The 16,137-nt window shown below is 32.1% G+C and overlaps 1 protein-coding gene across 1 annotated transcript; it reads right to left on the bottom strand.

Annotated features, from left to right (window-relative positions):
* Positions 1-209: 209 nt before the first annotated feature.
* LOC107462506 (NAD-dependent protein deacetylase HST1) lies at positions 210-1,511 on the bottom strand. Its single transcript, XM_016081104.3, has 2 exons — positions 922-1,511; positions 210-811 (listed from the first exon to the last, which is right to left on the bottom strand). Exons 1-2 carry the CDS (start codon positions 1,453-1,455, stop codon positions 674-676), a joined length of 672 nt encoding a protein of 223 aa, XP_015936590.1. The 5' UTR covers positions 1,456-1,511; the 3' UTR covers positions 210-673.
* Between the last annotated feature and the right edge of the window lie 14,626 nt (positions 1,512-16,137).

The raw sequence follows: 16,137 nt of genomic DNA, 5'->3' as shown, positions 1-16,137 counted from the left end.
CATCCATAAGTGGAGGAGACAAATTCATCCAACTTGGCAAGTTGTCATAAGACATAACTCATAAGTCGTGTAAGTAGTAAGTACAGTGTATTTGTCCTTCTTCACAACCACCACTACTATCTACACACACCTTCCCCTTCCACTTCCAAACTTTATAGAAGAACACAATTACACTATCTAGAAGATGGAAACTATTGATGACAAGATGATTTCAATACACAACACTTTAATTGAATTGAATTGAATTGAATGAGACGTTTCAACGAAAGTAATTAACCTTGCATAATGAAATAACTGGCCAAGAGGGAGTGCATGTGGTTTGAAATACCTACTACCTTCCATGGACCATGCTAGTATTCACATCAACTCATCAACTACAGTTATTTTTACCAATGGATTTCACTTTAAATAAAACAAAAAAATATCAAAATACATGATAAAAATTAAAATGGGAAATTAAGGCTTCACTTTCCCCTAACATGAACAAAATCCACCCTTGAAACTGAAATTGAAGTTGAAGTGTGAAGTTTAGGTGGTGATCATCAATTGGGGTGGTTAGCGGGTGAGTTTTGATCATGGATTCATGGTGGTTGGTGAACAGCATCATAATCATTACATCTTTCATAATTGTTCTCATGAGGATGATATCTTAATTAATGTTCAAATATCTTCATCACCGTTTATGATTATGGCAATGTATATCGTCATCCCTGTGATTGAAGATTCTACGGTGCTTGAATGGCCTCATATAATCTTCATCATCGTTATCTCCTCCTAATCTTTCAGACGAGCAACAACCTATATCATCGTCCTGTCATGAAAAATTAATCACCAAATCAGTTATTTGTATAAAATAAATATTTATTTAATACAACCACTTTATAATAAGAATTAACAGAGCATATATTATGAAAAACTTACATCTTCATCAGAAATAGAAGAATGGTGGATGTTGTGATGATTATTATGTTGAAAGCGCTTCAAGTTGTTGAATCGAAAAGAAGAAGCAGTGTTGCTAGACATGTCTCCGTCATCGTAGCCATTAGTATTACCACCGCCGCCGGAAGCGGAAGACAAAGGCACCACCTGATTCTCCCCCTCCTCCTCCTCTGCTTCATATTCATCTTCCTCTTCCTCTTCCTCCTCTTCATCATCCTCAGATTCATCGTCTTCAGATTCATGATCATGAATGGCGGTGGTGACGGGAAGAGAAGAAGAAGAAGAGCAAGGATGGCAGAGAGAGGAGGTTACGGTGAGGGAGGGACCAGAAGCCTTCCAGGGAGTAGGGCGGTGGCAGTGGCGGCAGAGGAGCACTCTGACGTGCTTGGCGACAAGGAAGTTGGCGCCGTGAACGGTGCGATCGCAGTCCCAGCATAGCTTAGCCTGGTCTGACTCGCACAGCATCTGAGCCCTCTTTCCACACAGCGCGCACAAACACTCATTCCCTTCTTCCATTCCTTCTTTCTTTCTTTCTTTCTTTCTTTCTATTTCTTGTTACCAAATAACTAGCAACTACTATATATATGTATGTATAAATAATTAAATATAAATAGATAATTACAATTACAATCACAATCACAACTGGATAGGCAAGTAGTTTTCTTTTTTTTTTCCTTTTTTTTTATTTGACGGGTAGGCAAGTAGTTAAATGTGTACTGTGTGTGGATTTTAGAAACTGTGGGAATTCAATTCTCTAAAACTATATTTTGTTTGACTGTTCACTATGGTCCAAGGTTAATACCCATTCTTGTTTCATTTCAACTTGCTTATCTTCTTATTCGGTAAAAAAGTTTAAAATTTTACGTGAAATTAAAAAAATAAATTAAATATATAAAACATAAAATTAAAAAAATTAAATTATAAAATTATTAAATTTAGTATAAATTTTTTAATATTAAAAAATTTTAAAAATTAAATCGAGATTCTAATTATTATATATATACATGAACATATATAATTATATAAAATTACTTTTTGAGTCTAATTTTATTTATTTTATGGTATTAAACATTTATTTTCTTTCTATATCTATCTACTATTTTATTGTTTTTTTTTTGTTCTCTCGCTTTATCAAAATTATATAAAATTCTTTTAATGGAGTACAAAAAATAGGCTGAATAAAAAATAAATACATAATGTCTCTAAATATATATAAATTATTTTCTTGTTTGGTTATTTATATCCTAGTGATTTCATGGTTGACACAGTACTTAAATCATCCAACGCCACATTTTATTATAATAACATGCTGGTTTTTTATTGAAACAACTATCAGGGTTAAATAAAAGTTATAAATTAAGGCTCAAGATATTTCAACTTTTTTATACAAAATATTTTTTATTAATAGAAATTCACACACAGTTATTTTCATGTAAAATTAATAATTAAAAATTATTAAAGATAATTTTATTTAAATTTATTAAATTATATAACATTTTGTAATTAATTAATTATTAACTCCAGATGAATATAATTGTACATGAGTATTTATTTTTTTATCTTATATAAAATTAAAATATTAAAAAATGCAAAACAATTTCTCATCATCATTTATATAATAGTTTAAAAAAAATTGTAACTAACTAAAATTTTCTTTTTAAGGGACATTAGTTTTCCTTTTTTTTTTGGGTATACTTTTTCCGACGTGGTTGGTTTATATCTAGTGTCTGAGCCCACGCACGTGATAATCACCTGGGCAGAGACAATCTTTTATTTCCTAAATTAAGCCCACGTAAACATTCATATCATGTTATCATGTCTGTTCCTAATTTTATAATCTACTACTCACCACCTCATCTAATAAGATAGTAAATTTATTATTCATAAAAATTCCTATAGTTGTGGAATTGTTGATAACAAGCGGTTTTATAAAGTTCAAAAAATCCTTTAGAATATTTTTCTCTTAAAGAAATAAAATCCATGTACAAAAGTAAAATTCTCTACACCACTTATTTTCTTTTTCCTTTATTTAAATCAATTTTGGATATTCTAAATAGGTTATTATAATAATATGGCCATATATGGTATGTAAGGAAGCCCGAAGTTTGTGGGATGGTGCTTTGGTTACCTCCAAAGGGGTGAGAATGGACAACCATATATATTGTTAATAATTTTATTTGGTTTATTTTAGACTTTAGATTCACCACACAAATAGCTAAGCATTTATGATTTGATTGGATTGCATATTTCAAAGGGAAAAGCAATCTTTTTATGGGCTCATAGCAAACCACTCAAGATCTCACATGGGTTTGCGTCAAACGTGGCATCCAAATCTTGATCATTGCTTAGGTGGAGTTTTGAATACTACTACTAAGATCATGATATTTATATAAATCAATTATAATGTTACATTGTGATTTCAATGAGTGGATAGAAAGAAGAGACGGTGATGAGTGATTACTATGGTTCAATGAATTGAGACTTTTTCTTTTCTTTTTTTTTTGGGAAGAGTTGTTGCATGTTACATGCTTTTGTCCCAGTTCTAATTTTTAGTAAAAAGCTACATATATCTTTTTATTAGAAACACAATTTTATTCAAATATTTAAAATTTTGTAAAAAATATAATTTAATTATTTAACTATTACAATCTTTATTTATACGCATAATTCGATTATGATATTATTAGTTAAGAAAAAAAAATACTTATGATTCTAATTTGAGCTCCACGTATTGTTAACCCATTGCATTTCCAAGTTCCAACCCTAGGAGCAATCCAATAATTTTGTGATCCACATTAATTTGTCCCATTCATCTAAAAACTATGGGCCAACTACCACTGTTACCAACCATGGATTGCAAAAACCAGATGATGAGTCATAGGGTCCTTAGTTCTTACTCCTTGAATCTACATTATTATATTCTACTATTCTTATCACTTGCTACAATAGCCTTAATGTAATTTGTAGTTTGTACGATGGAAAATAATCGATGATCAGGTTACATGGATATCAAAATCGTTATTAAAATTAGTTATTAATATAAATGCATTTTTATATTTATATTTTTTTATTATTAATTATTTAGTTATCTTAAAATTTAAAAAGGATAAAAGAGTAAAAATATTAATGATAAAGATATAAAACTTTGTTGCATTTATTTTGATAGTATTAATAGGGAGACAACATAAATTACTAGTAATCAACGAATACAAAAATTTCGTACATCTATAATCTTAAAAAAGAGAAAGTAAAAGAAATTAATTTTTAATTTTAAAAATTACAATTTTTTAAAGGGTTTAAATTTAAAATTTAAAATAAATAAAATAAATTAAAAAAATTAACTGATATTTATTAAAAGCATTAGCTCTCTAATATTATTCATTTAAAATTACATATTTAAAATTTATGCGTTAGTTGATTATTTTTTACTTTTTTTTTAAATCATATTTATCCATATTTTAAAGGTAGGAGGATTTGTTAAGTAATATTTTATTTAAAATTTAGCGAAAGTCAAACTAATAAGTGTAATCTCTTGGTAGTTTTTTTATGATACTGTCAAAGAAGATTGCGAGAAGGATATTAAGTTGAGAAAGGATGATATCCTAATTTTATTTTTTTAATACTAAGATTAATAATTGATTCATAATCTATTATTAATTTATTTTTTAACTATCTAATGCTATAATTGTGATTGTTTATCAATTTTTTATTATAAATTTTTTATTATTTTTATTTATCGTTTATCCATCTACTTAATTATTAATTTTTATTCATTGTTATACGATCTTCACAGTTGTAGAAATTACAATTTGTAGAGATCTAATCGATTTTTTCATTATAGTAATTGATTGGTTCGTAGAAGAGTTTTTTTTTATCTTATATTGTTCATAAAACAATCAATTGTTTTGATTCGAAAATTGATTGTCCGGAAAGAACACGCATTTTGTGATTCATCCGGTCTCTGTCATTTATCGAATTTCTCAGCATTTGAATAACATCTGAATATCTCTCTGATCGGTGCTCCTTCATTGCGATTTTCTCCTCCTTCTTTCTCTTGTGCACAATTTTCACTATCTCTTTCTAACTCATTTTTTAGTTTTCTCTCTCTTCATTCCGATTTCTCGTAGCATAGCTAAACCCTATGCAAGATTTCACATATGTTTATTTCCCTTATTGTTTCGGATTTTTCTTTCTTTGCCAACAATTATGAAGAAGAAACTAGAAGAAAAGAACAATGGTGCACGAAGAAAATCTCATATCCTAACCTATTCAAGCTGTGATGTTAATGGTTTGACGAACTAAGAGAGAGAGAAAGAGTGAAAGTTGAGAGAGAGGAGGAGAAAAATTGATTTTTCTAATTTTGATAATTTTCAATGAATGAAAAAACAAAAAAATAAAAAATCTTATGTACTCTTTATATACTTTTACTATAATTAATTACCATCAACATTAAACTAATAAAAAATAATATAGGTAACACCCTCTCGCAAGCTAGAATTGTATAAATCTAACAATCCTAACTTGAAAACATTAGTAAGAAAAAGACCCGGTGACAGTGGTAAGAAAATCAGCAAGTTGATCTTTAGAATGAACTAGTATAAGATGAATAAGACCAGACAAATAATTTTCACAAATAATGTGGCAGTCCACTTCAATGTGTTTGGTTCTTTCATGAAAGACAGGATTATTGGCAATGTGAATGGCTGACTGGTTGTCACAGAATAGAGTGATAGACTTTTGAAGCGGCAACCAATAAAATTCATTAAGAAAGATAACCAACTAGCTTCACAAGTGGCAACGACAAGAGGCCTATATTCAGCTTTTGTAGAGGATTTGGCAACTGTAGTTTGCTTCTACTCTTCCAACTAACGAGAGAGTTCTCATGCATGAAGCAATAACAGGAAACAGATCGACGAGTATCGGCACAGGTATCCCAGTCAGTATCGGTAAATCCAGTGAGATGCATATTAGAAGTATAGTAGAAGAATAGACTAGTTGTAAGTCTGCCTTTTAAATATCAGAATACGCAAAAAGCAACCTGTAGGTGAGAAGTAGTTGCACAGTCCAACAATTGGCTCAAACGTCCCACAACATAAGAGATATTGAGTCTAGTATTTGTGAGTCGGCCGATGAGCTGTCTATAAGGAGTGTTGTCCGCTAAAATGGTACCTGACTCCTTCAAAAATTTCTGACTATAATCAAATGGAGTGGAGAGAGGCTTTCAATCTAGATAACCAAAATTCTTGAGAAGGTCCATGGCGTACTTTCGCTGATAAATGTGAATTCCAAAATTGGAGCGTGCTATTTCCATTCCCAAGAAGTACTTGAGATCTTCAAGATTTTTTATTTTGAATTTGTCATCCAAAATTTGCTTGATGGAATTAATTTTGCCAATGTCATCCCCGGTTAAAACCAAGTCATCAACATATACTAGAATGGCAGTGAAGCTTTCAGATTGTTTCTTGATGAAAAGGGAATGATCATGAAAAAAATTGCTTATAACCAGCATCAACAAGAGTCTGAGTGAGCTTAATGTTCCATTGTTTGCTTGCTTGTTTAAGTCCATATAGAGACTTTTGTAATTTACAAACCAAACATGGTTGTGACACAACCAAACTGGGTGGTATCCTCATATAAACTTCCTTGTCCAAATCTCTGTGAAGGAAGACAGTATTGACGTCTAGCTGTTTCAAATGTCATTTCTTTGTCGATGCTAATGCTAACATTACTCGTAGAGTAGTCATTTTGACAACTAGACTAAAAGTTTTTCTTATCTGTCTATTTGTTCATCCTCTTTGTAGCTTTATTGAGATAAGAATGAGTGACATCTGCTTGTTCTTCCCATGACTTAATCATATGATAAGCTCCAGGACTCTTTCCTGAGTAAGAGGAAACAAGAGAATATGGTGTAAGCGGCTGTTGTCTAGTCACAATCTCAAATGGACTCTTCCTTGTGGACTCGCTTCTTTGCAAATTATTTGAGAACTGAGCAATGTCCAGAAGTTTTGTCTAATTTTTCTGATTAGTGCTTACAAAATGCCTCAAGTAACACTCGAGTAAGGCATTCACTCTCCAGTTTGAGGATGAAAACTCATTGAAAAATGAAGTTCCGATCCAAGGAGTTTGAATAGCTCAGTCCATAATCTCCCTGTAAAGTATGGATCTTGATCATTAATGATGCTCTAAGACAATCCCCAATATTTCAACACATTCTTAAAGAATAGTCGAGTTGCTTTCACTGTAGTGCAATCAGTAGGGGCAGGTATAAAGGTGGCATACTTAGAAAATCGATCCACTACCACAAGGATAGATCCAAACCCCTTGAACTTTGGTAAGACAGAAATAAAATCTAGAGAGACACTTTTCCACGGTCGTTCTGGCGGAGGCAAAGGTTCCAACAATCCACTTGGTGCCTTATTTTTAATCTTATCTTGTTGGCACACAAGACAAGTTTTCACATAACTCTCCACTTCATCCCTTATTTGAGGTCAATATAATAGGAAGATTCAATGAGTGCCAAGGTTCTTCGTTGACCTTAGTGACCAACCCACTTAGTGTTGTGGCATTCTCTCACTAACTTTCTTCTTAGATTTTCCTACTTAGGGATGCATAGTCTTCTCCCTTTGGTATACAGAAGGTTATTTTCTAGCCAAAATTTTTTTGTCTTACCTTCTCAAGCTAACTTGGCTAATGGATCATGATGTAGCCCATTTTGATGATGCATATAATATCTCCCTCGACAGTGGAAATAGCTGCCAACTCAGTCTTCGATGGACGGATGAATCCATCATCTAACAGATCTTTGAGTTGCTTCTTCAACTCCTTAAGTTCTAGCGATGCCATCCGTATGGCGTTGAGGTAGGCGACTTCGCTCCTAGCTATAATTCAATCTTGTGATCCACCTTTCTCTTAGGTGGTAGTTGCTTTGACAACTCGGGAGGCATCACATCTTTATTTTCTTAAAACACTTTCTTGATTTTTAGAGGAACGTTGGTGCGCAGAATTAAACTTCACACAACTAAACTAGCAAGTGCATTGGGTCGTCCAAGTAATACCTGAGGTGAGTCAGGGTCGATTCCACAGAGATTGTCGGCTTGGATCAAACAGTGGTTATTTTTTAAATCTTAGTCAAGCGGATAGAAAATTTTTTTAGTTGTTTAAGCGCATAAAAGTAAAATAAAGATAACGTTACTCAGTGGTTGTGAATTCAATGGCAAGAATATGGTTAAAGCTTCAGAGATGCTTTGTTCTTCTGGATCAATCCTTTCTTATTGTCTACTCCAACTATGAATCAATGTCGGTTGAGAGGCCGCCAATCTTCCTCTAGGCTAAACACCAGGTTTAGTGCGCATCCAATCTGAATGAGGGTGAAGCTCCTGCAGTTCATTCCCTTGGTGATCCTACTCAAAACGCCACAGACAAGGTCGAATCTTTCGGATCAGAGAATGTTGCGCCTTGGTTCTAGCTTTTACCACAAAGACCCTAATCTCCCCATACCTCAGCTGAACTGATGTCTCGAGAAGTCCCCAACGAAGTCGTGAATTAGTCGTCTAAGAGATGTATAATCAAGCTAGTGGTTCAGCAATATCCGATGAAAGACGCTCACTGAACCCATGTAGAATAGAGATAACTTGTGACGGTTCAACTCATTCATAAGGTTGAAGAACGAAGATACATCTTAAAATAAAATCAAACACTAATTGAGATAGAACAGTAATACTTTTATTAATGCATAAAACTTAGCAAAGCTCCTAACCTTAACCTAGGAGGTTTAGTAACTCATACAGTACAATGTAAAATGTGAAAAAGGTGGAAGAAGATCCTAAACAAGGGTGATCTTCTCCTATATATACTAACCTAATGACTAAGGATTACAGAAATATGATAAACTAGTCTATTAGTGCGAAAATCTACTTATGGGGCCCACTTGGTGAGTGTTTGGGCTGAGAAAAAGAGTAATCCACGTGCTAGGACTCCTTAGGGGCATTGAACGCTGGCTAGGAGCCCCCTTTTAGGCATTGGACGCTGGTCACCTCCTTGTGGGGGTTGGATGCCAGAATAGGGTTAGTGGCTGGCGTTGAACGCCAGTTTTTGGCCTTCAATTCTGAAGCAAAGTATGAACTATTATATATCTCTGGAAAGCCCTAGATTTTAGCTTTCCATAGCCGTTAAGAGATCACCATTTAGGCTTGTGTAGCTCCAGAAAAGCTCCTTCGAGTGCACAGAGGTCAGATTCTAACAGCATCTGCAGTGCTTTATCTGTCTCTGAAACAGACTTATGCTCCAACTCCTCAATTTCAACAAAAAAATACCTGAAATCGCACAAAAACACACAAACTAAAAGTAGAATCCAAAATGTGAATTTTTCACTAAAACTTATGAAAAATTAATAAAACTTAAATAAAACATAACAAAAACTATATGAAAATGATGTCAAAAAGCGTATAAAATATCCGCTCATCAAAAGTCTTCTCTTTCAGGTGTTAACTCTTGTAATAGAGCTAAATATGTAATTTGTTTCTTCTTGAACCCTTTCGTGGATTGCATAGCAAAGAACATCGGTGGTCCTTCAACTTTAGAGATTGTAGGGACCATGCATTGAGACCCTTTCTCCATGACACATACTATGTCGAAGTATATTATAGGTATTATATTTGCATTCTTTTGAAAATCGAACTTGATGACTAATCATTCATGGGTGCTACTGAGAAATCCACAAGTTCCATCCAAGAACCAAGAGTCATCTCAACCCTTTTTGCTATTTCCTTAAGAGGTTCACCCTTGGTATTCATGGATTTGAACTAGCCATTCTTTTTAGTGATATTCAACCCAAGACTCTTTGCTTCATCAGGCGTGAAGAAGTTATGTGTAACACCAGTGTCGATCATATCCATGACGGATTTTTCATTGATAAAAGTTTTGACATACATCAAGCCTTTCTTTTCTATAGAGCTTGCCTCTTTGCCATTTACAGTATTCATCAGTTGGACAGATCCAACACATTTAGTCACCTACGATTTAGTCTCTCATTCTTTGGCGATGGATACCAAAGTCCCTAACTTGGGATAGTCCTTCATTTGGTGTGATTCTTTGCACACGAAGCATTATCCTTTTGGCACGAAGGCCTTCTTCTTTTCCTCGTACTCTTTCTTTGAAGCAGAATCTCCTCGATGATACTCAGTGAGTGATTTGGCCATCAAAATAGCTTCATCGACATCCTTAATATTTTTTCTTTGTAATTCTTGCTTTGGCCAAGTTTGGAGTCCATCAATGAAGAAGAACATTGCATTCTCTGATGCTAAGTTGAAAATTTGAAGCGTGAGAATAGTGAACTTTTTTTATGTAGTTGCTAATCATACTCTTGTGTTTCAACTCCCTCAACTTCTTTCTTACTTCATAGACCACATTTTAAGGGAAGAATTGTCTTTTTAACTTTCTTTTAAAATCTTCTCATGTGGTTATATTACAAGTACCATTTTTTATGTCTACTCATTTTTTTCTCCACCACAAAGTAGCATTATCAGAAAAGTAGAGAAGTGCAATGCGTACATTTATTGCTTCTTCAACCACCCCTTGACCTTCGAAGTACCTCTCAATTTTCCATAAGTTCTCCACCTCTCGAGCGTCCCTCACGCCCTTGAACTCCTTTGACTTTGGGAGATCAATCCTTGTCGTCTCCCTTATAATAGTTGGTCGGAGATCTCGCCTCCTCAAATCAAACTCGAACCTTCTCAAATAGTTTCAAATAATTCTCAAACTTCTCTTATATTTGGACCATGATTTCTTTAAAAGCATTTAGTTCTCCCAACACACAAATCTAGAGATTCTCCTTGTTGTGTTCTATCTTTTGGAAGTGCTTATCCATAGTAGATAGAATATTTTTCAATGTAAAAACTCTCTTTTCTAAAAAGTTAGAGCCCTTACCTCAAGGCTCACTTGAAGAATGGGCCTTCTTACCTCCCTATTGAGAAGGAATAGCATCCACTCTCCTTTGAGACTCATCATGCTCCATTGTTACACTAGAAGTCATACTTATAAACCACTTGTGCTCTCTCTCTCGAATATTGCTTTGATGTCAAATTGTCACGGCCTTGGACACACTCCAATGCTACCGTACCGGCACTCAGACTTACTCAACTCCTTGAGTTAAGACCAAATCAGCCTAACCCTCAATACTTGCAAGAAAGTTAAGAACACAAGAGAATACAAGAGAAATAAAGTTTTAGTAGAAAGAACACTTTATTACTCAAGTATTTGTTACAAATAACTCACACACACAAACTCTAACTTTTACCCTTATTTATAGTCATTCACCTCCTCAATGGATGGCTAGAATTAAATCTAATCAACGGTCTAGATTGAGCATCCAGAACTTTTACTACAAATATCTATCCTATCACATTTTTCTAAATATTTTTAGATTATTCTATACTACTCTTCATATTTTTATAGACATCCACACTTTTCTATAATCCTCTATGACCATCCAAATTTTTTTAACATTTTTTAGAATATTTTAAAATTTTTTAAAATATTTTAAAATATTACAAAATTATCTAAAATATTTTTAAACGTTAAAAAAATTATAAAAATATTATTAATTTTAACCTTCTAAAATTTACGGTAAAAAACGTATCAAAATAGTCTTGAACGATTTTTGTACAGACAAATTAGTATAAAACAAATTGGTTTCTAATTTGATGATTCTTTTTTTCCATGTGAAGAGTCAATTTGACATATTATTATTATAATGTATAGTAATAATATTTGTGTTATATGGAGATCTTCCAAAATGCAAGATATAGATAGATCTACTAGATTTTTATAAATAAAATAAATATCATATTTACCACGATATATATTAATAGAGATATTTATATTTTTATAATTTTGTTTCTGGTCTTATTTACACGGTTATCAATTGGATTGAATTCAATTAAAGAAAAATAAAATATTATTTTAGTCTCAATATTTGGCATAATTATTTTAATTTTTAATATTTTAATTGTTTTATTTTTATTTTAAAACGTTTAAAATAATATTGATATTATTTTATTATTAAATTTTTTATTAATACTTAATAAAATTAATATACTATTAATAATATTCTTATTAAATTATGTTTGTTTAAATTCTATTTTTTACTCTTTTTTTTTTAAATCTCTCTTAGAGAACTTAATAATGTAAAATAAAAAAGAAGAATAAAATAGGAGAATGAGAATTAGACTTGTTAAAAGGATAAAAGTAAAAGAAGGAGGTTGAATAAACATAACTTTAACAAAAAAGTTATTAAGATTACATTAATTCTGTTAATTATTAATGAAAATTTGATGATGGGATAATATTAATATTATTTTAAACGTTTTGAAATAAAAATAGGACGATTATAATGTTAGAAACTAAAACAGAATTTATTCCAAATGTTGGGATCAAAATAATATTTTATCCTTAAAAAATCAAACTAATACAATATTGTATTTTTTTTAATTGTCCACGATATTTTTCAACTCGATAAATTAATAATTAATCCATCCCAAATTGAAATTTTATTTAAAAATTTATTATTGACCAATAACTTATAAATTACTACATATAAAAGATAGTGTTTAAATTCTGATATTTGTTTGAGTGGACTATTAGACTAATCTAAAATACCATAATATTCATGTGTTGATCCAACAAAGGCGAAGGACAAGCATAGAGGGCTAAAAACCAGATACAAAAAATGGGCCTCTGTGCGAACATTCCATGATAATATCATTATTTATGGGAGTCACAGCCACCACCATAGGCATTATACGCTGCACACTCCACCAACCAAGTGTCCAAGTCACACTAATAACAAGTCCAACAAAATAATACCTAATAATAAATGCAAATGGGCCTTATTGTTGAGGCTCTTCATCATTAGCTGAATCCAAAGGCCTAAAAGTGTTCACAATTCTCGATAGCAACAACAGGACTCAAAGACCAAAGTGCCAATGCGGTGGTCTAAATAAACATATACATGCCAATGAGCCGTAGCTCACACGGCATTCCGCCCCTTCCTCATCTCAAAGGTCTCGGGTTCGAGTCCTACCAGCTGCAACCGAGAAGAAAAATTGGTAAGTATATGAGGTATGTGTGGGTGTGTATTGTGTACCTAGGATTGGGGGTTGTCCAATCCATCGACCAAAAAAAAAAAAAACTAACTACATCTAACGGAGACTGGGGGTACATCCAAAAAGTAAAAAGTCTCCCTGAACAGTGTGCACACTGATTGGCTTCTCTTCCAATATGAACAAAAGCAATATCAATTCTATATTTGAATTAACAAAATGTTGACATAAATGACTCTTATTTTTATTAACAACAAAAATATTTTTTAAATATTAAAAAGATTACAAAAATATTTAACAGTAAAAATAATATTTTTTTATTAACAAAACAAACTGATGTGATAAACAAAAATACCAATATAACAGCCATTACTTACTTAATTCCGTTAGATTTTGAATATTTCTAAATTTAAAATTATAATTTAAAACATATTCTCTTTTTCTCTCTAAAACTGTAGAACCATTTATTGTCTATTAATAATTTTTTTCACTAATTGTTTCAACAAAAGCTTTTTCTGCAAGGAGATACTATTTTTGCCACCATCACTATTAGCAATGATAGTGGAGCATAGGAATTCCAAGTTCAAGTGGTGAAGAAATAAAAAAAGGTGAGACCTTGACTCGTTCTGACGGTGGCAATAACAAGTTAACAACGGTAACTGCAACGGCGTGGTGAACGCGAATCGAATCGAATCGAATTAGATATGATCAAAATTTTGATTCGATCTGCACTAAAATTATCAGATCGGACCAGATTCAATATCTGCAATTTTTAAGTTTAGATCCGATCTAATCCGATCGGATCGGATATCGGATATATCCGCAAAACATAAAAATATTTTTAAAAATTTATTTTTATTAAAAAATATCAATAAAATTCATTTTTTCTATTCTTTTAAATATATTTACTCTTAAAATAATATTAAACATAATTTTCTTAAATAATAAATTAAAATAATATAACTGTTGTGATAAAATAACCTTGGTGGATGCCCATTTTCACACATTACTTCATATAATATTAGTAAATATATATATGAATTATTATTGAGCTAATTATATTAAAATTAGAGTCTTCTATTTATACATCTTTATTTTATATTTAGTATATCTTTTATTTTACAACACGTTATCAGCACGAGACTCTGATCAAATTTTAGGAAGACTCAGGTAACAAATTTTCATTATGTCGAAACTCTCTCATCTTGAATTCAATGCTCTTGATATATCTGGAAACAATTATTTATCATGGATATTAGATGCTGAAATTCATCTTGATTCAAAGGATCTTGGAGATACTATTAAGGTTGAAAATAATGCATCCCAGAAGGATAAAGCCAAAGCCATGATTTTTCTTCATCGTCATCTTGACGAAGGATTGAAAAATGAATATCTCACATTAAAAGATCTTGCAGATCTTTGGAAAGACCTTGGAGAAAGATATAATCATCAGAAAACGGTGATACTTCCTCAAGCTCGATATGAATGGACGCACTTGCGTCTACAAGATTTTAAATCTATAAATGAATATAATTCTGCAATGTTTCGAATCACCTCACGAATGAAATTATGTGGGAAAAAGATAACTGATCATGATATGTTGGAGAAAACTTTCTCAACCTTCCATGCCTCGAATGTGCTCCTGCAGCAACAGTATCAAGAAAAAGGGTTTAAAAAATATTCTGAGTTAATTTCTTGCCTTCTTGTTGCTGAACGCAACAATGAGTTGCTTTTAAAGAATCACGAAGCGCGCCCAGTTGGCGCTGCCCCATTTCCTGAAGTAAATGCGGCAAATCATTACCCCAGAAGAGGTAAATGGCAAGTTTTTAATAACAAGAAAAATTATGGAAGGAAAATGAATTATATTCAAAAGAGAAAATCTCACCAGAAGTGGGATAAAGAAAGAAATATCGGGCAGAATAAATCAACAGAGGATAAGTGTTTTCGTTGTGGTGGAAATGGCCATTGGTCACGTACCTGTCGTACCCCAAGGCATCTAGTCGATCTTTACCAGGCATCTTTGAAAAAGGACGACAAAGGAAAAGAGTCGAATTTTGTTTCAAATGATGCTGAAAATTCCACCACTCATTATGATGTATCTGATTTCTTTGAGAATCTTGAAGGAAATATTGGTCATTTGATCAATGATGGAATAATTTAATGTGTGAGATTGTTAAACATTCATGTAAATAAATAATGTAAAGAACTTATTGTTAAGTTTTATTTTCTATGTATTTAAGTTTCAAATATGATGTATATAAATAATGAAATATTAATGTTTATGAATTTTGAAATCATTAAATGTGTCATGTTTCAAAATAAAATTTTAGTATATGACATTATTTTTATGTATAGTATTTCTTAGAAAAATAATTCCGATCAAGTATTCAATTTAACTATGCATACTACTCATTTTATTATTATTTGTCTTTGAAGAGAATGGCAAGGATATGTAGTGAAGATGTATGCCTTACGGATAGTGCAAGTTCGCACACTATTCTCAAAAGTGATATATATTTTACACATCTTGTGCCAAAAGAAGAATGTGTTAATACTATAATTGGCTCAGGCAATGTGATTGAAGGCTCCGGAAGAGCTATAATTTTGTTTCCCGGAGGAACAAAATTCATAATAAATAATGCACTGTTGTCTACCAAGTCTCGAAAAAACTTGTTGAGCTTTAAAGATATTCGCCGAAATGGATATCATATTGAGACTATGAATGAGGAAAATCATGAGTATTTATGTATCACAACTCATGATTCAAATAAGAAAGTTATATTAGAAAAATTACCCTCTCTTTCATCTGGGTTGTATTATACCAAAATTAGTGCAATTGAATCACATGCTACTGTAAACCAAAAGTTTACTAGCCCAAATGAATTCATAACTTGGCATGACCGATTGGGTCATCCGGGAACAACCATGATGAGAAGAATTATTGAAAACCCTCATGGACATTCACTAAAGAGCCAGAAGATTCTTAAAACTAGTGAATTTTGTTGTGCTGCATGTTCTCAGGAAAAGTTAATTTTAAGGCCATCACCAGTAAAGATTGGATTTGAGTCCCCTGAATTTCTGGAAAGGATTCAAGGTGATA

This window comes from Arachis duranensis, chromosome 8 (assembly GCF_000817695.3).
Source record: "Arachis duranensis cultivar V14167 chromosome 8, aradu.V14167.gnm2.J7QH, whole genome shotgun sequence".
NCBI lineage: Eukaryota > Viridiplantae > Streptophyta > Magnoliopsida > Fabales > Fabaceae > Arachis > Arachis duranensis.
This window is presented reverse-complemented; position numbering and strand designations above follow the sequence as displayed.

Excerpts from the sequence above, each read along its gene's own strand:
- LOC107462506 (XM_016081104.3), bottom strand. The coding sequence starts at position 1,455 with ATGGAAGAAGGGAATGAGTGTTTGTGCGCGCTGTGTGGAAAGAGGGCT. Across the intron at positions 812-921 it reads CTTCTATTTCTGATGAAGAT|GACGATGATATAGGTTGTTG; the intron begins GTAAGTTTTTCA and ends TTTTCATGACAG.